The sequence below is a fragment of the Liolophura sinensis genome, chromosome 8 (assembly GCF_032854445.1).
Source record: "Liolophura sinensis isolate JHLJ2023 chromosome 8, CUHK_Ljap_v2, whole genome shotgun sequence".
In the NCBI taxonomy this organism is placed as follows: Eukaryota; Metazoa; Mollusca; class Polyplacophora; order Chitonida; family Chitonidae; genus Liolophura; species Liolophura sinensis.
In genome coordinates this window covers 17,586,351-17,607,041 of record NC_088302.1, presented here as the reverse complement: position 1 = coordinate 17,607,041, position 20,691 = coordinate 17,586,351, and the positions used below count along the sequence as shown (strand labels likewise).

General features: G+C 40.5%; 1 protein-coding gene across 1 annotated transcript; it reads left to right on the top strand.

The window, feature by feature from the left end:
- Positions 1-865: 865 nt before the first annotated feature.
- LOC135473262 (adenylate cyclase, germination specific-like) lies at positions 866-20,130 on the top strand. The gene is made up of 3 exons (XM_064753110.1): positions 866-2,108; positions 3,746-3,844; positions 20,090-20,130. Exons 1-3 carry the CDS (start codon positions 866-868, stop codon positions 20,128-20,130), a joined length of 1,383 nt encoding a protein of 460 aa, XP_064609180.1.
- Positions 20,131-20,691: the final 561 nt, after the last annotated feature.

Here is a 20,691-nt window from a genome sequence, read left to right as displayed (position 1 = left end):
AGTTCTCGCCACCTAATTCGGCGAAATCACTTCTGATTTTTCTCTCGCAGTTATATTTATGAACAAGCAATTATATTTATGGACACTAAAGTCAAACAGTCTTAGTCTTTTTCTAATATTCTGCTTGTTTTTAGATCTAACATGAAGTTTGGATAAATTTTCTAGCAAGTAAAGTGAAAAGTTTTTAAATGTCGGAGCAGACAGATATCCAAATATTGGTTGGGGAACCCGGCGATCATCCCATTGACTGTGTTAACCTTCCATAGATGACAACATTCTCCGAATGGCTTGTATTTAATATATTATTAGAAGTCAGACTTTTTGTCACGGGGATGAGGGAGAATTTTTTTTTTTGGCTTCAGAGAAGGCCGGAGATTATCGAGTGTTGGTGGAAAATATGCATAAAAAATAATAAAATAATAAATCTTGACACTGACCTTGAACGATGGTCACAGAGTTAAATGCTTTCAATTCAGTGAAAAACTGCAACAAAAACATAGTAAGTTTTTGATGATCTTTGTGTTCATGCCTAAATCCTTTTCACATTTTCCTCCCATTTAATTGTCTTTTCAGGTTCCCGTGCCTCATTTCGGTCCTACAGCTATAACGTTTCGTCCAAACCTTTGGGTGTTTTGGGGCGCTTATGTTCCCCCAATCCGTTGTCTGACCGCGGCAAAAAGATTCAGCTTGCTCGGATGCTCTTTGTCATTTTTATACCTCTGGCTGGGGTCTTGATATTCTCCTCCTCCTGCTTAGTGACGCCATTTCACAACGTAGCCGTCTAAATGAGATAGAAAACACGATAACAGCCTGTCATCTAATCGGTGACCTGATTGAAGCCCTTCAGTTCGAACGCGCCAAAACGATGTATGTTTTCGAAACTCTGTCCCATCTAGAGGAAGACCACTTGTCTACATATTACAACATAACGAACTACAAACTCTCGCTGATATCCGATTGGTCAGCCTGCAGCAACGAAACCAGTGACGTTATTTCGCTGCTGCGCACTTCCCGCTATACTCTGATCAATGGCGCGAACAGAACGCACGAGGAGACGGATGAGTTCATGAGATTTTACAACGACTTAATCCTGAAGCTCTTGACAGCTATAGCCTACACAATTAAAAGTTTGAACAGCAATGACCTGTGGAATCTTTTGCTGGCTTACACACAAATCATTCTCGCCCAGGAGAATACTGGCATAACGATCCAGCCTGGAATCGAGTTCGTTTTGGCTGGCGAGACACACGAGGAAGATCTGAACGAGTATTTAGCCAACACAGTCCTTCGAGATGAACACTTGAATAACGCCCTCCTCTATGCCACATCCAGTACTGAAATGTATAAAAATTTGCTCGACAAAGAAACCAATGTCACCGCCAAAATGCGGGAATATAATGCTATTATCCTGGGAAACGATTTTGCTAATTTTCCAATAGACGTCAACACTTACTACGAAATTATGCTGGAGTATCTCTCCCTGTTAAGTGATGTAAAATCGAACCTCAAAAAGGACATATTTTCAGCAATATCCAACAGAATGAATAAAGCAAACGGCTCGGTATTGACGGCTGTGGTAATTTTCAGCCTTATCGCCATCATGTCAACTATTCTATTTTTTTTAGTCAAAAATCTTACGACTGATCTTCAGGGTTACGCCCAGCACGCGGCTCAAAAATCATTTGAACTGGAAAAGGAAAAATACAAATCGGATCAGCTCTTGTTTCAGATGCTGCCAAAACAGGTGGCATTGCAACTGAAAAGAAACGAACCCGTGAACGCTGAATTCTTCGAAAGCGTTTCAATTTACTTCAGCGATATCATGGGTTTCACCCACATTTCGGCTCAGAGCTCTCCCATGGAGGTCGTGGAGTTCCTCAATAGCCTATATCAGTTCTTCGACGACTACATAGACCTGTACGACGTGTACAAGGTGGAAACAATCGGAGATGCATACATGGTGGCCAGTGGCTTGCCCCAACGCAACGGAAGTCGGCACGCGGTAGAGATCGGCATTTTGTCCTTAGGATTACTAAAGGGGATTGCCGCTTACAGAATACCACACATGGTCCACCAAAAACTACAGCTTCGTATCGGTATTCACACAGGTAAACATTTTTTCTCTGTTAAACAATGGTATAGTTATTGTTTGCATGTTGGCTCCCCTTATCGCTTCAAACTGAAAACTATTGGCCGCTTCTCTTTGCCTGATTTCGTTCTAATTTCGTACCTTATAAACTTGCTGAGTTCTTTAGCGGTCTGTGTTATACGTCGTTGTGGGAACTGGCCTTGTGATTATTGACCTCGAACGTCCATGTTGGCTGACGGTTGGTATACGATTGTCTGTTTCGATGCATACATTTAGTGCAGGTTATTCTGAAATCTGCACAAATAAACTACTCTCCTATTTCACCTTTCTTTGACCGTAACTTTCCTGGAGTTGAATAGTGTGCTTTATGTGCAGCACGCTTTTGTCACGTCCATTCATGAATGCATAATATTAAACATGAATTATCAGGAAACCACATAAATTTGGAGAACCTTTAAATTTGAGGAGAGTAAAGATAACTTAAATATGGTAATTGAACATATGATAGTTGTACGCCTGGTTCCGGATACGGTTCCGGTAAGCCCATTGCTATGGTAACCAGCTTTGCCTCGAACATTTTTGTATGACAACACTTGTTATTAATGTTTGTAAGAGATGTGAGTGAGTGAACTTGTTCGAGGTGTAAAGGATAATTACATGTAATTACATATAATTCTCCTTATCTTTTGCTAGTTTTATAAACAGCAATGAGGTCCAATGTTTAATTCCATTTGTCATTGGTTTTATAAGCACCAATGATTTATTTATTGGATTATTGGATGTTAATGGATATTGAATTGGTGTGTTTTACGCCGTAATCAAGAATATTTCACTTATACGACGGCGGCCGGCATTATGGTGGGAGGAAACCGGGTAGAGGCCGGGAGAAACCCACGACCATTCGCAGGTTGCGGACAGATCTTCCCACCTACAAACGGAGAGGAAGCTAGCATGAGCTGAGCTTGAACTCTTGGAGAATAAAATGAAAACCTCATTGACATCATATCCTTTTTTTCAAAGTTAATCTCCATAGATAAAACAGACTTTTTTTTCTTATTTGCACACGTGTGTTGAAAGAAAGTAGTTACACGTTCACTGAGTGATGAAAGTTTGAATAGCGGATATATGCTGAAATTTGTTCGTTATAAACACAAAGCAAAGTAAACAATATTAACCTTCAAATTGCCGGTCAGGCGTGGCATAGCTGGAATTCTACCTCCGAACTCACATTACTGTGAGCTCATTCTATTGCTAAGAGTCTCCAAAGCTGGTGTGATGAAATGTGATGAAAACACACCAAGAATATTTCACTTATACGATTACCATTATGGTGGGAGGAAACCGGGCAGAGCCCAGGGAAAACCCACGACTACCCGCAAGTTTAAACACAAGTCAGCTTTAATTCCATCTGTCGCTTGGTCAGTTATGACTGAAAAGTCTGGAGGCTGTCAGATTGGCCTATCTCGTGAGGGATTTAATCGATTTCCTCCATTATCAAACCTGACCATCGACTCATAAGTGAAGTAGTGTCGTGCACAATTGCATCCATGTACTCTGTACTTAGGTTATCCGAAAGGTCGATGGCATATATTACTCTTATGTATTTTCCCTGTTTCCTTGTGTTAACCTAACTGTGTGGTGTGCTCTTTTTTCCAGGCCCGTGTGTTGCCGGAGTGGTGGGAAACAAAATGCTCGCTACTGTTTGTTTGGGGACACTGTCAACACCGCGTCGAGAATGGAGTCCCAGCGGAGAACGTAAGTAAAGCAAATAATTCACATGACAGGTGCCAAGCATCTCGTGAAGTGATTCTATTCAGTGCACGCTCAGGTATGTCTGTTAGTACAGAATTAAGAAGAGCATTCTTGTTAAAGAAATAGTTTGGCTAGTATGGTGGCGTTGTGTCGAAGATATCGTTATCCGTTAGTAACTCAGCATGGAATGATAAATATTGATGTAAAGAAAACAATTGATACATGTCTGTCTACTGGGATATACTTAACCGACAGAGACGTGGAGTAGTTTCTTAGCGTTGTACTTAAGGGTCTATTGCTGATGACCAAATGGAGTGCAGTATCGAGTATCGAAAAATCCGCGTGCAAATTAGCCAATGAATAACATCACAAGTCTTTTCAGCGGACACTGCTTTTGGTGTGCTGACTGAGTTCACAAAACTCAAATTTATCATATCTCCAAAAGGGGACATAGTGACTGTTCCTTTGTTGCATGCTGAATGGCCGTAACTGAGGTAAATATACATATCTCACTGGTTACGCATGACCATTTTCTAATTATCAGCCGCGGCTTTGGTTTTACTGTGTATTCTGTAAGTCGTTTACAGTAGTCCAGTTTACTTCACCAATTGCAGAGAATTTTTCGCCGTAGTGAACACTATTTAAAATTGGCGTTCATCATGGCTAAAGCAACTAGAGCGAGACCTTGCCAAGAGTAAGAGGGTAGCTAAAACTAGATTTACTGGGCATAGGCAAATGTATTGGTTGATTGATTATTTGATTGTTGTGGAACGGGATAGTCAGAGAATAGGCAATAGGTCTATAATACAAAAAATGGACAAATGGACATTCTAGTATGAACAATAACTAAATACAAAATCATTTTTACCTGTATTTCCACCCTTATGCTCACCCACATGTACTTGTATCTCCCCCCTTATATTCACCTACATTTACCTGTATCTCCACCCTTATATTCACCTAAATGCACCTGTATCTCCACCCTTATGCTGACCTACATGTACTTGTATTTCAACACTTATCCTCACCTACATGTATCTACTCTTTTGCAACCGACCTGTAACCCTATCCTTATGCTCACCTACATGTACCTGTATTTCCACCCTTATGTTCATCCACATGTACCTGTATTTCCACCCTTATGCTCACTAACTTGTACCTGTATCTCCACCCTTTTATTCACCTACATATACCTGTATCTCCACCCTTATGCTCAGCCACATGTACCTGCAGCTCCACCCTTATGCTCACCTACATGTATCTCACCCCTTTGCAACCATCCTGTATCTCCTCTCTTATGCTTACCCACATGTACCTGTATTTCCTCTCTTATGCTTACCCACATGTACCTGTATTTCCTCTCTTATGCTCACCTGCTTATAACTGTATCTCCACCCTTATGCTCAGCTTGTTGTACCTGTATCTCTACCCTTATATTCATCTACATGTACCTGTATATTCACCTTATGCTCACCTACTATTACCTGTATTTCCACCCTTATGCTCACCTAAATGTGCTTGTATCTCCACCCTTATGCTCACCTACATGTACCTGTATTTCCACTCTTATGTTCACCTACTTATACCTGTATCTCCACCCCCATGCTCACCTACATTTACCTGTATTTCTACTCTTATGCTCACCAACATGTACCTCTATTTCCACCCTTATGCCCACCTATTTGTACCTGTATTTCGACCCTTATGCTCACCTAAATGTGCTTGTATCTCCAGCCTTATGCTGACTTACTTGTACCTGTATGTCCACCCTTATGCTCACCTACATGTACCTGTATCTCTACCCTTATATTCACCTACATGTACCTGTATATTCACCTTATGCTCACCTACATTTACCTGTATTTCTACCCTTATGCTCACCAACATGCACCTCTATTTCTACCCTTATGCTCACCTACTTGTACCTGTATTTCGACCCTTATGCTCACCTACATGTACCTGTGTCTTCAGCCTTGTGTTCACCTACATGTACCTGTATCTCCACCCTTATGTTTACCCATATGTACCTCCACCCTATGCTCACCTACATCTGCCTGTTAGTCCATGCTTATGCTCACCTACATATACCTGTATCGCCACCTTTATGCTCACCTACATGTACCTGTATCTTCACGCTTATGCTCACCTACATATACCTTTATCTCCACCATTATGCTCACCTACATGTACCTGTATCTCCACCCTTCTGTTTATCCATATGTACCTGTATTCCCCTCCGTTATGCTCACCTACTTGTACCTGTATCTACACCCTTGTATTCACCTACATGTACCTGTATCTCCACCCTTATGTTCACCTACATGTATCTGAAACTCCACCCTTATGCTCACCTACATGTCTCCCTCTTTGCAACCTACCTGTATCTCCACCCTTATGCTCACCTAAATGTACCTGTATTTCCACCCTTATACTCACCTACTTGTACCTGTATCTCCACCCTTATGCTCACCTACTTGTACCTATATTTCCACCCTATGCTCAGCTGCTTGTACCTGTATCTCTACCCTTATATTCACCTACATGTACCTGTATATTCACCTTATGCTCATCTACTTATACCTGTATCTCCCACCCCTATGCTCACCTACATTTACCTTTAATTTCCACCCTTATGTTCACCCACATGTACCTGTAGCTCCACCATTATGCACACCTACATGTATCTACCCCCTTTGCAACCATCCTGTATCTCCACCCTTATGCTCACATAAACGTACTTGTAACTTCTCACACCCATATATTGTTACCTACACATCATCTACGTGTCGTTTCACTTTTCACACCTATCTACTTTTAGTTCACTTCTCACAACAATCTACTTGTAGTCCCACGTCTCACAATCATTTACTTGCAGGTATGCTTCTCCATCCATCTACTTGTAGTTCCACTTTGTTCTACTTTGTTAGCTACACTTCTTACGTCCATCTAAGGGGCCTTCATGGCTCAGTTGGTTAGCGCGATAGCGCAGTGTATTGACCTAGGACCCTCTCACCAATGCGGTCGCTATGAGATCATGTCCAGCTCATGCTGGCTTCCTCTCCGGCCTTACGTGGGAAGGTCTAGCAGCAACTTGTGGAAGGTCGTGGGTTTGCCCCCGGGCTCTGCCCCGGGCTCTGCCCCGTTTCCACCCATCATAATGCTGGCCGTCGTCGTATAAGTGAAATGTACTTGAGTACGGCGTAAAGCACTAATCACCAAAACACTTCTCACATAGTCTTACTTGTAGTCGCAACTTTTACACCCGTATTTCTAGCCAAGTTCTACCTCCAACGCTGATCTTCACCGATCTCAACATTCGCCTAGAGACTTCAGCTAACCAGTCAACCGGTATATGGCTTCATCGATCACTTAGGTCATTTGGAACCAGCAGGTCTTGACAAATGCTAAACGAAAACAAAACCTGTTGTCATTACAGGCTATGCGAAACACCACAGTTCGAGGGTAAAGTAATGTTTGTTGAATGTGATAAGGAAGAACAAAGCCTATATATAGTCGTATGCCATGGATAGATAACCTGAGTGTAGTTTCCTTTGATGTTCCTACATGCTGGAATCTTGGTGGCTGCCGTCGTATAAGTGGAAATGATCTTGAGTACGGCGTAAAACACTAATGAAATAAATGAATAGATAAATAAATGTTTCTTACATGATTTAGAGGAATTTTCTGTGCAGTGTTTGCACAAAGATACAGCGAAAGTTATTTTCCTAGTCTTCAGGACACGTGCTTGGTTAGACGCAGTTTTTCAAGGATCACTTACAAGGCTCCAAATCTCTGAAAGTGAAACGCCATTTGACCAGTGACTTTACCAACCGTCTTTTCCCGTGAATTCATCATCAGCTTGGAAAGATGTATAGAGATTTTTACATGAGAATATTTGTAGGTTCATTCAAGATTGTTCGTCGTATTTTCTATTCGGTATTTATTGTCTGTCAGCAAGATATGTATGTTAATTCGTTTTAATTGATTGCACTTTGAGTTCATTTTCACCCTGCTGCACTTGTTTTATGCCCACAACCGAGGGCTCTTAACGTTTGAAACTGAGTACCCACTCGAGAAAAACTTAATTCCATTCAATAAAAAGTCAAGTCCACTCAGCATCAATTCAAAAACATTCAAAAACAAATAGTATCCTTTCGAGAAGAACCAAATATCATTTGAGAACAACCAAATACCAATGAACAGCAACCGACTTCTGTTGGAACAATCCAGAATCATTTAAGAACTAAAAGACGCGTGAATTAACCAAACATCACTCCGGAGTAATCAGATACCATTTTGATCTTACACAAGGTTTTTTTCACTTCAAATACCAACTGAACAATAGAATTCTATTCTAGGACAATCGGATATCGTCACTTGGTTAAGTATTATGAATCAGCCGCAATATGCGCTTGCCACAATGTTCTTGACGACTTAAAGAGTGGCCTCAGCAGCCGATTATTCAAAACGCTATTTAGTTACTACGCATGCGAAAGCTTTAAAAGTCAACACAAAGCAGTGGAGCCTGGGTTCGAAACACACGACCACACGACACACAACGGTCAAATGTGACGTTTAAGACACTTTGGGTTGATAAGACAGCTAGGGCACCTAAAAAAATTTACAGAAAGGTTCACCTGATTCCGGAGTTGGCAGACCTAAATAAATACAGGGCGAAACAATTAAAAAATATTTGGTAGTGATTCAGATCAATTTGACTGCTGTATAATGAATAAGATTTTGTAGCAATGTAGTTAACTAATTGCCCCACAGGGTTTGGGCAGATTTATTCTCTATCCTATTTTTATGCTACCCTCTGAGGAAAATCGTGGATTATGAACAGTCGCATTTTACTTTCTGGTTTATTTGTTTGATTCTTTCCTGGTATGTCACAGAAGTCCTCAGGAGCATGCCGATTTAAATGTTGACAAATGTATAGTGCTGTCTCACTGACACACCATGTCAAAAACCGGGCCGATCGGCATACAACCTGTATCATATTCCGTTCAACGAAGGTGTATTGCAAAAGAAGGTGGTATACAGCATGGATTCCAGGGGGTTAGAAAGTATTATTGTTTTCTGATTGTTGTTGATTTTCTCTTGTGCGAAGGTGGCCAGTTTGATGGACGGATTTTATCCAGAGTGTCTGGAGTAAACCGAGAACAATGGAATCCGGAGAATCTTTAAATTTCCTGTCCGAAAATAGGTTTGAAGCACGACTTTGGTGACATAGCCATTGAAAGACAAACGCCTTTATCACTCTACCAAACTATCTCAGTCATATTAAATACTGTGTACATTAATTTAACGTTTCTGTGATGACTGACGGTCTACAGCCGTCCACTTCCGCATTAGTATTCCCATGGGTTGATAAATGTATGCCAGTACTGTGATGGAATTGTGATTACTATCAACAATGTGATTACTATCAACAATGTGATACCTATCTGTTAAAGCAAAGTTCTCCTAGCGGTATTTGCCACACAATGTGGTTTAATTCCCATTGAGTTGTCAAAGTCAGTCACACGATTAATGTTCTTGACAATGTTGTCGCGAGGCTTTGTTTCATTGAACACGCCTTCAAGTTATTTATTTTGTGCTTTACCAATGATTTGATCGATTAGGGGTGAGTGAGTGCTTAGGGTTTTAGCCTCGCACTTAATATCTTTATCACTCACATGACGACGAAGGATTCCTTATATTGTATGTTATGTGACTTTTTGTTGCGCGGCGGATTTCTATCGATATCTAGTGCTTCTTCACTGAGCCGACTTACCGAAGGGTAGTAAACAGCCCCACCCGAGCCATTATACTGATACGGGTCAACGGTCGTTGCACTCTCCTCTTAATGTTGAACGCAACCATGGAAGCTAAAGTCTTAGGTTTGACCCTTTATCTACCGCGCCCCAAACGGACGCTCTACCAACTGAGCCATCGGGGTTAGGGCCAAAGAGAGCTAGTTCAGTGGAATGTCGTGGTTTGTCCGACAGGTGATATACAATTGCACTGACAAATCACGACATTTCTCTCTGCATCATGCTATACGTGTATGTTATTTGACTTTTACTATTCATCAGCAGGAGTAAAGCAATTTTGTGTCTACTTCTATATGTCCACTAACCACGGTGGCCGGTCGATAGCGTCCATTTTTGACCGAAATCTTTGTGCCCGCAGAACACCCGGAACCGCGCCCCCCGCGGTGTACATGCCCGCGTGGAGAGGGTGGCGGGCGCGAACAGCGCGGATAGGCGTCTTTCGCGTATTCCGAATGTTTGACCGAGTCAGGATGGTTCGGGAGGATGTCGTTCTATGTGATACATAAAGGTACGACGATCGCGGTGGACAATGTTTTACGTAAGCCTTCTAGACTAAATATTAGAGAAGCACGAACTACGTGTTCGTTGTAAATCGACTGTCTCCAGCTGAAAAATCACGATTTTTCACTTTGCAGTAATTATATATTACTTAAAGTGTTTGAAACAGACTGGTTTTTGTTGTGACGTAATTATTATCCGGTTATACGCATATTTATTCATTTCAAACAAATTTTATATAGCTTTTCAGAATTTTAACTCAGTGGCCCGCTGCTATACCCTCTTGACCATGTCATACCACTTTTTGTTTAAATTCCACAGCGTTGAAGGTTCATATGAGCAAAGCAACCGCAGACATCTTAAGCCGTACAGGACAATTCGATGTTCAAAGTCGAGGAAGAATATATATTAAAGTAAGTAAACTCAGTATTCATGAACATAGGATGTGAATACTCAAGCGTGAAGTGAGTGTCTCTGTTTTACGTATATTGCCAGTCTGTGTCGTTCTTGTGAAATACGAATTTCTCTGTTTTACGTTAATGGACATTTGTCTCGTGAAGCTCTCGTGAAATGCGAATGTCTCTGTTCTACGTGTATTGCTATTTGGCGTACTTTGTTCTTTTGAAGGACCAATATCTGTGTTTTACGTGTTTTGCCATTTGGCGTACTTTGTTCTCGTGAAGTTCGAATGTTTTTGTTCTACGTGTATTGCCATTTGGTGTTGTTCTCGTGAAGCTGTCGTGAAGTGCGAATGTCTCTGTTCTACGTGTATTGCCATTTGGCGTTGTTCTCGCGAAGCTGTCATGGAGTGTGAATGTCTCTGTTCTATTGCCATTTGGCTTACAAATATCTGTATTGCGATTTAGTGCTGTTGCGGTATGAATCAATGCTATAGGATCCGTGTTTACGGTGTATAGTACATGATCAAATAAATAAAAGCGTTATCTACTGAAGTCTTCAAGTATATGCACCTACTGTCTGTTAACTGAAGTCATAGCAGATAGTGTCCCTTTTGAAATATTTCAGCGAAAGTTTAGTAGTACTTTGAGGTCTGTTCTCACATTTCCAGATAACATTGTGTTTCTCGGCAGCCTTTTAGCTGGCATGCTCCTCTTTTTACTGTTTATGTCACAGATAAAAAGGTTTGTCTACTGAATGTAGCCAGAAAACCAGAAAATAGTCATTATTTTTTATCCAGCTTTCTTTTGTATCATTATGACGGAAAGATAAATAGTTTGATTATTTATAATAAAGGACAACATTTTTGATTCAATGGCAAGAAAGAGATTATCATGAGCCGAATGACAAATAGTAAATAATTTGGGTATTTCTAGAAACACAGACAGACTTTTTACCGTTACTTTAAATAGATAAACTATTTTTTCTTTAGCATAAATATTTTTTCAAAGGTGGAAACGTCCGCTTAGGGCTCCACAGTCTTCAACTTTTACGGTTTAATATTCAGATAATTGTATAATCGAGTGAGTGAGTGAGTGCTTGGGGTTTAACGTCGTACTCAACAATTTTTCAGTCACATGACCACGAAGGAATCATTAGGGTGCATATACGTGTAATGTGCCTCCTTGTTGCAGGACGGATTTCCACCGCTCTTTTATTTAGTGCTGTTTCACTGAGACGACTTACCGAAGGCAAGTAAGCCTGCCCCGCCCGAGCCATTTTACTGATACGGGTCAACCAGTCGTTGCACTATCCCCTTCATGCTGAACGCCAAGCGAGGAAGTTACAACTCCCTATTTTAATGTATAATCGAGGATTTCGTCTGAATAAAATGAAACAAACCTGTGAATGGTGGCGGGTTTCCCCGGATCTCTGTCCGGTTTCCTTCTACTTTTTGCTGGCCGCCGTCGTATAAGTGAAATAGTCTTGAGTATTGCGTAAAACACAAATAAATAAATAAATAAATAAATAAATAAATAAATAAATAAATATATAAATAAATGTAACAAGATATGAATCAATCCCTAGTCAGCAGAACTGTAATATAAAATGGAATATCACTCTGAGTGAATGTTTCTTTTTTCATGGTGGGAAATCCTGATATTTAACAATATGAGTATATTTATGTTTAAATTGATGCAGAAATGTTTCACACTCTGTTTGCACTATATCTATGTCAACACTAACACGAGGTTAAAATTACCTCTATATTTGTCATTCGTTTTTAACAGGGTAAAGGAGAAATGGAGACATTCTGGCTGTTGGGGTCGTCATTTCCATTACGTCATACACCTCGTGATGAAAACACAGACCGTAGAATAGTCCCTACGATTTTAACGTCTCCATTTGTGGGCGTGGCTGATACCACATTTCCTTAGTGAGGTTATGTTGGAGTCACATTAGCTAGGAGGCCCCAAATGGATTTAAAATTTTTGCAATTTCGTAAAATTATTCTATATTACGGCGCGGTGGGAGTCAAAGTCTTGTTTCATGGAGAAAAATGTGGGTAACAGGATTCTTATTTTAAAATATCGTACTTTTTGTCACTTTTGAGGTAAATGATTCAGTCCCAGGCCTAGAGTTAATTACTCCACAACTGAGTCATCATTTACCTCAGTTCGGGTTTTATTCTAACTGTTCATGTGAATGCTTCAACAGTCACAAATTACAGACCCATTATAGTATCATGCATTAAGTAGAAGTAGGTAAAACAAAAAAATGAAGTGATGCTAAGTGCAATATATCAGACGTCACTGATCTAGAATTACTCATAATGCTGTGTTGGAATATCAATATGTTTATGGTCCTAGGCCCCCGTGGTTCAAGTTCTCGTAGTTTTCTAAAACTTCAGGGCTACTTTATGACCAAATGACCTAGGTCGGTATACTGATAACTTTATTTACGAAAACTTTGCAAGAAATTTGGTTGACGAAGCTTTGTGAAAGTGAGTCCTGGCAAACATATCAGCCCGCAATTTTTTGCAGACTTGCACCAACGCTGTTCGACAACTACAACTGTATTTATTTGTATTATTGGTGTTGAACGCCATACCCAAGAATGTTTCTCTTGTCTAATGGTATTCAGGTTTAAAGGTAACGCAAAGCGGATGTAGTTCATCGTACCTTGCCAGGTAGCGGAATAGCGTCCTGACTTACCCTAAGCCCTAGCATGGCCTGATTTCAAACACGCGACCTCACTCTTATTATTTATTTATTTGCACGGTATATTACGTCTTATTGAAGAATATTTTATTTATGCGTCGACGGGTAGCATTATGATGGGAGATAGCCGGGCAGGGACCGCAGGAAACCCACGACCACCCAAAGAATACGTTCAGACGTTCCAACGTACGACAGCGTGGTGCTGCGCTAGCGCGTTAATCACTAGGCCACATAGGTCCCGTTTTATGGACGCTTGGACAGCGTGAACCTAGTATGGGATTAAACCACTTTGCCCCCTTGTTCAAAACTGGTTGAAGACTTATCAGATTTAACTTTAAGTCATGTCTTCAATTTTGCACCTAGCCTCAAAAGAATTGTGTACCAGTATATTAAATATGAACTAAAACTGCTGCTGTTATACTTTGACTTTGGACACCAGCAATGGTTACTGGGTTTGACTAAAACTTTAAATATAAAACAGGACTTAAAACCAGTATTAGCTAATACACTTTCGAACAACTGGGCCTTATAATTATAATAGGCTGTCAAACATATCAGAGCTTTTGAGTACTTTTTCTACAGAATTAAGCTTCTCGCTCGCACTCTCGCAAAAGTGTCAGTAGCGTTATCACATAGATCTCGTCTGGTCATGACATGATGCCGCTTCACTATGTAATTAAGGCTTCGTTCCGGTTGACACATCGCAACCGCTGACAGTATTGTAATCTCTTGACAATTTAAAGCTGGCAGTACCACTGATGTCCATGTCAGTTTAAATGGACACATCTTGTTGTTTTGCTCGACTTCGATATGCATTGGGTCTGTGGTAAACACCTGACCAGATTATGATGATGTACACGCGGGTACACGTGTACGCGACTCACTCGATAATATTTAGTTTGTGCATGCACTCTGCAGTTTGGGTAAACACCTTTTTCACACACGACAGGATAACGAGAAGACGTCCCAGCTCTCGTCATGCAGGAGAGACCACAATCAGGGTAATGTGTATGCTATTGTATAAAAGGTGACGCGAGACGGAACGTGGTTACGCGGGATCGGGTTGCGCGTTAACGACGGAAGTACCATAACGAGCAATTCTAAGGACAAAGCGTGGGAGACACTGTGTGGTGAAGTCATTGTTGGCTGAAAGATTCTACAAAAAAAAACTTCAAATAGTGTTTTGCAGGATAACACCATCAATAGTGTACCACTGCGCCAAATATGCAAAGATATATGTATTCCACAAACTTATTAACATCCGGGGTGACTTCTTAAAAATTTCATTGTAAATGATGCCACCATATTATGTTAAAACACAGACAGCAAGTATATATACACTAAAATAATCTGTTAATCTGTTTTCTGTTGTAACATAAAACTGTGTTATATTCAAGATAATATCCCGTTTGTCTAATAGCATTTTATGTTGAGTTAATATAATGTGTATTATATGACAGAATACATTATAACATCACTCAGATCACAGATTTTCTGTTAAAATGTACAGATTAATTTTTTGAGTGCACCTGACTTTTTTTTTTGGAAAATTCCTCAGCAAATGTAAACTTGATAATCAGTGAACGTGGTTTTGACAGACACGAAATAATTGTTCCTGTGGCTTTGTCAACTAAGACTGTAGGAATTTAACTCACAGAGGTGCACACTAATTTGTGGATGGCACTTTCTATTTGTTGAACTCAAATAACTTCAACCATTGCACTCAGATTTCGTTGTACTGTTCGTTTGATCTCTGCCAATGACTAGATCGGAGATATGTTTTATTCTTCCCACTTAACTTTCAGGATACAGATCTATTCTGTACTCTTCCATAGGGTTGGTTGTAAAATTCGGATGCTGTCCGAGGGGATAAATTTGGTTACATTTGTCTAAATTGTTAGTGTATGATCTCTATATTATTCACTGATAATTAGATGATATGAATTTACAATTACTTAAATATCACGGGAACCCTATTTTGTGACGTACAGCTTTGGCAGTTTGAGGATAGCGTAACGATTCAGAGCGGTTATTGTGGAAGCTGAGCTGGGAACATGGCGTACAGATCTCGGAGCTCGCCTCTAACATGATTCCGTACTCTGTATGTGTGATTTAATGAAAGAAGTAAGAAGATAAATACCTCATTTAATTTATCATAGATTTCGTTTTTAAATGTACGGTTTACGTTAAGAATTAAGTGAAACTAAATAAAATTAGAAACACACGTTTAAGATGTACAAACCTTTAACCAGTCGAGAATACCACCAGCAGGTTCACAGAAAAGACAATACAATTTGAGCGACTCGACATTGTATTTCCTGTTTCTTTGTCATATCGTAGGCATATCTCATTTCATCATAAGAATTCCGGGTCAAAAGTTGATTTATAGAGTCACCAAGAAGAACTTCAGAGCAAAATGGTTGTGAGCGGTTAGATCAGTTAGTTTAACGAAAACCCAGTGGCCTGTGATTAGTGTGCAAACATGAAATATGCGGGAGGCATCCGTGGCCGAGGTGGTTAGCGTGCCAGCTCGGCGCAATACCCATGAGCCCCTCACGAATGTGATAGGTGTGAATTAAGTCCAGCTGATACTGGTTTCCTCTCCGGCAAAACGCGGGAAGGTCTGGTATCCCCCCTGCGGGTGGTCATGGGTTTCTCCTGGTCTCTGCCCGATTGCCTTCCGCCTCCCACCATGATGTTGGCCGCCGTCGTGCAGTGAGTACAGACGTATAACACTAATCAGATACATAGTAGTTATCAATATGGTTGTTACCTGCCTGTAAATCAAATACTCAAATAAATAAATAAATAAATAAATAAATAAATAAATTAATAAATAAATAAATATTATTGCGCCTTTGAGTTTCTACATTATACTGACCATATTACAGTGAGCACGTTCTAGGACTATACATTGTTTTATAGCATGTTTACAGCAAATAAGCAAACATTCAACGTTAACTAAATAGACTGTTTTTATTAACACTTTGGGCCACGATTAACCATGCTGAGAAAGTCGCCGCATTATCCACAGATACCCGAGAACGCTACATTAAGCGTCAATTTTGGTTATCTCCCTTGGGTAATGCCACATGATTTCAACACAATCTTTGGACTTTGGACAAAGATTGGTTTGACAATCACATGCAATTTAGGTTGATCCTATATTTTATTTACGATTTAATACAGGTTGTTTCATTGTTATCACAAGTCCTAGCTCTATGCAATATTGCTCATTGGCCTGGAGAATGAAACTAAAACTTCAGTGACATCGTATCTTTTTTTGCAAAGATAATCTCCATAAATGAAACGGACTGTGTATTTTTCTTATTTACACACGCGTATTGGAAGAAAGTAGTTACACGTTCAGTGATTTGATGAAAGTTTTTCGATAGAGGATATATCCTAAAAGTTGGTCGTTATAAACTCAAAGCAAAGTAAACAATATTAACCTTCAAATAGCCGGCCATGCATGGCATAGCTGGAATTCTACCTCCAAGCTCATATTACTGTTTTCTATTGCTAAGGGGGCCTTCGTGGCTCAGTTGGTTAGCGCGCTAGCGCAGCGTAATGACCCAGGAGCCTCTCACCAATGCGGTCGCTGTGAGTTCAAGTCTAGCTGATGCTGGCTTCCTCTCCGGCCGTAAGTGGGAAGGTCTGTCAGCAACCTGCGGATGGTCGTGGGTTTCCCCCCGGGCTGTGTCCGGTTTCCACCCACCATAATGCTGGCCGCCGTCGTATAAGTGAAATATTCTTGAGTACGGCGTAAAACACCAATCAAATAAATAAATAAATAAAATCTATTGCTAAGAGCTTCCAAGATCTGGTATGATGAAATGTGATGAAAACACACCGTTCCCATTAATTGTAGATTAACGAAGTCTATTGAATTGTAACTGCTTATTTTTACCTAATTCTGCTTGAGTCAAGGTGCGAAGGCTTGTGTAAGTTGCTACCATTTTTTTGCATTCACATGACAGTTAAAAAAAACCCCGAGGTATACTAACGAGGACGGATTTCACAATTTGCCCACTTTCACATTATTATCGATCTTCTGGATTTATTCTCTATGCCCTGGCCTTTCATATTTACGACGATTAGACCTATTACCACATATTTGGAGAAAACTGACCAGGGTTTTCAGGACAAATGCACTGCCCAAGGTGTGTCTTTTTTCTGTAAATTACAATCGATTTGTTTCTTAGTGTTTACACGTTAACACGGCGCGTCTCTGGTTTACTGTCCACACAGTGGTATTTTATATTATAGACCAGTGACATCTGATAATCACTGCGTTTTGTGGACTAATTCTGCTTAAGCCGTGGTGGTTAGGTGAGTGAGTGCTTGGGGTTTAACGTCGTACTTAACAATTTTTCAGTCATTTGACTACGAAGGAGTCCTTAGAGTGCATGTAATGTGCCTCCTTGTTGCAGGACGGATTTCCACCGCTCTTTTAACTGGTGCTGCTTTACTGGCAGGTAAGCCTGCCCCGCCCGGGTCAACCAGTCGTTGCACTATGTTCATGCTGAACGCCAAGGTGTGACTCGACCTAGGATTGACCCTGGATCTACCGCTCCTGAAGCGGCCGCTCTACCGACTGTGCTATCGGGGCCGGTCCATGGTGGTTAGGGTCATTTACATGAGAGTTAGACTAAACCCTGAGGTAAGTTGACAACAGGTGGGATTTCACTGGTTAGGCCTACATGTGACCTTGATTTGCCATCACTGCTCTGGTTTTACTGTTGATGCTGCAGTCTTATATTTACAACAATTAAGCGTATTAGCACATATTTTGCGAGAGCTGACTAGGATTTCCAGGACAAGGAAGTGCCCTTATTGCTTCCTTTGCTTTAAATCGATACACTGGATTCACGTCTTATTATTTACATGCTAATATAGTAACAACTTCCTGGCTTTTACTCCCAGCAGAGCCCGTGACACCGACATCTAGGCCTATTTGTCAAGGGCCGCTTGTCCTTGGGGATAACCTTTTAGTGAGCACGCTGAAGTTTGCCCCATCTAACTGATTTACTGGCTTTTTCCTGACTTTAATATTCATGTACCTTTATGTCATATTGGTGACAAGCAAATGGTCTCCTGCGAACTTCACAAGGGAGCATCATTACATGCCACTCTCGTAAAAAAAACCTCTGAGACCCTACTGTGAAGTATACATTTTGCGTGAAACATCAACAAGATCAAATCAAATTAACTCCAGCAGCTGTATTAAAATGGCGAGAGACGACGACTGAATAGTGCCAAGGAGAATTGTTGTTGTAATAGACGTCATTGGTGAGGATTTAGCTTTCGGATTGGATGTGTTCGGAGTTATTTCCCTTACACTTTCACTTCGCCTTTTGGTCAAAACGCGCACGATTTAAACTCGCTTTAGGTTTACTGTGACACTGAGTAATATCTCGGTCCTATAGTAAAGGCGGTTTCTTGCAGCAATATGGCCCTAATGTCCAGACCATTGACCAGGTCGAAGACATCCTACACTAGTTCTTGTTCACCTCTATGCGTTCAACTTCGGTGGAGAAGGCCACTATTGACGTAGGCGTATTGAAGCTGCAGTTTCGTCTGAGACTGAACGTTCTATACCACTGAACGTGCAACGAATCGATTTATAAGAGAAATGTTTTGTAAGCAATTCAAAGACTACATACATTCAACACTATATCATATCAAAACTGACGACCTTTATATTTCCCAGTTTTACAAAGGACATTACAAAGGTTTTACGTGGCATTGGTGGAATTTTACCGAAACCCCAGAAAGCAGTTCTTTGGGCCTTGTTGGCAGTATATCCTAAAAGGTTGACATTCATCGCAGGATGTTTCCGACAGTCCTTTTGAGTACTTCTAGATCAGTGACGTGTTATATATTGTAATAAACATTCCTGCATATATCTAATTCTGCTTATAAGACATGGTGCAAATTGTTGTGGGGAAGTGGGGGTGGGGGGTGGTCATTTGCCACTATTTAAGCATTGGGTAATTGTAGACATGTGGGTTCTAATAGATTGCAGCTAACATCACCGCATATTTTTCTTTAAGTCATAGCGCTAGAGGGCGTTTACGTTGTTACTTTATAAGCACATAGATGGACATATACATGGACAAAAGGGAATAAAACCTTTATTGAGCTGAACTGACAAGAACCGGATTTCACCGGTAACACTGTTGTTATTGCTTGGATTTTACTCTCTATACTGTAATCTTTAATATTTAGAGGAATAAGTAGGCCAAAACCATTACTGATGTGAATTGACAAGAGGCTGTATTTCACAGGTTACATGCGACAATTTGCGAATTATCACACTACCGTTGCTGCTCGGTTTTACTTCTTCCCTGTTGTCAGTCAACATGGCGAACACTTGGAGCTCGCTCTACGGATGAAAATACGTTCATAGGCCTTGTGATGTTATGCTCGGGTCAATCCGATTTCTTTCACTTCCGCTGACTCTCTTCTTATAAGTGAGATATTCTTGATCGCTGCGTTGATCACCAATCAATCAATCAATCAATCAATCAATCAATCAATCAATGGCAGTGGAATCACAAAGCTATACAAAGTTAACACAAACCCTTTTTGCATATAAAAGTGTAAAGATTCCATCCTTCTAGAGCGCTATACCAGAATCTTTCTCGGTTTCATGAAAATGCAAAAATCAGTTTAGGATACACACTGCACTGGTATCACAAAAACAACTGTCCGTTTTAGTAATCATAGGCGGTATGGATTCAGGAATTATACGGATGGTATGTTAAAGTAATTGTTATACTATTTTTAATGGTTATTAATTGAATCTTCAGGATCCCCGGCGTGTTTCATAGCAGCGTCCAATAACGGTTAACCCTGAACTATTAATTATATATGGTCATCGGTGTTTAATTGGCTAACTGCATGGCATGAGACCAAGGCACAAATATGAAAGGTCACGAAGATGAGTTCCGGGAATACGAAATTGAAATTCTGAAAAGGCTTCGTGCCTGGAATATTGGCCAAAAATTCTCCGATATGATTGAGGAACGAAAAGCTGCTGCCTTAAGTGTATTTACTTTCCTTACTTTCGCGTGGTGTGTGTGGTGACGAATGTTTAAGGCTCTTGCCTCTCAATCACTAGGACTGAAAAATTGTTGAGTACGACGTTAAACCCCAAGCACTCACTCACTCACTCTCAATCACTAGTATGTGGGTTCAACCCTAGTCTTGGTTATGTAATTTGTGGACACCTTGCACCCACTGCTTATGGTCTCTTCGTGATTGTAAGTGAACAACGACACTCATGTGGCCATGTGTGCAACCTAGCGTTTGTTGATTATCTCTGTTCTTTCACATATTGATATGCATATTAGTACGTCACTCATGGAAAGTTCTTCAATAACCTTCCAAAGGCATAGGTGGTTTACCCCGT

Excerpts from the sequence above, each read along its gene's own strand:
- LOC135473262 (XM_064753110.1), top strand. The coding sequence starts at position 866 with ATGTATGTTTTCGAAACTCTGTCCCATCTAGAGGAAGACCACTTGTCT. Across the intron at positions 2,109-3,745 it reads TCGTATCGGTATTCACACAG|GCCCGTGTGTTGCCGGAGTG; the intron begins GTAAACATTTTT and ends TCTTTTTTCCAG. Across the intron at positions 3,845-20,089 it reads ATGGAGTCCCAGCGGAGAAC|GATCCCCGGCGTGTTTCATA; the intron begins GTAAGTAAAGCA and ends TTGAATCTTCAG.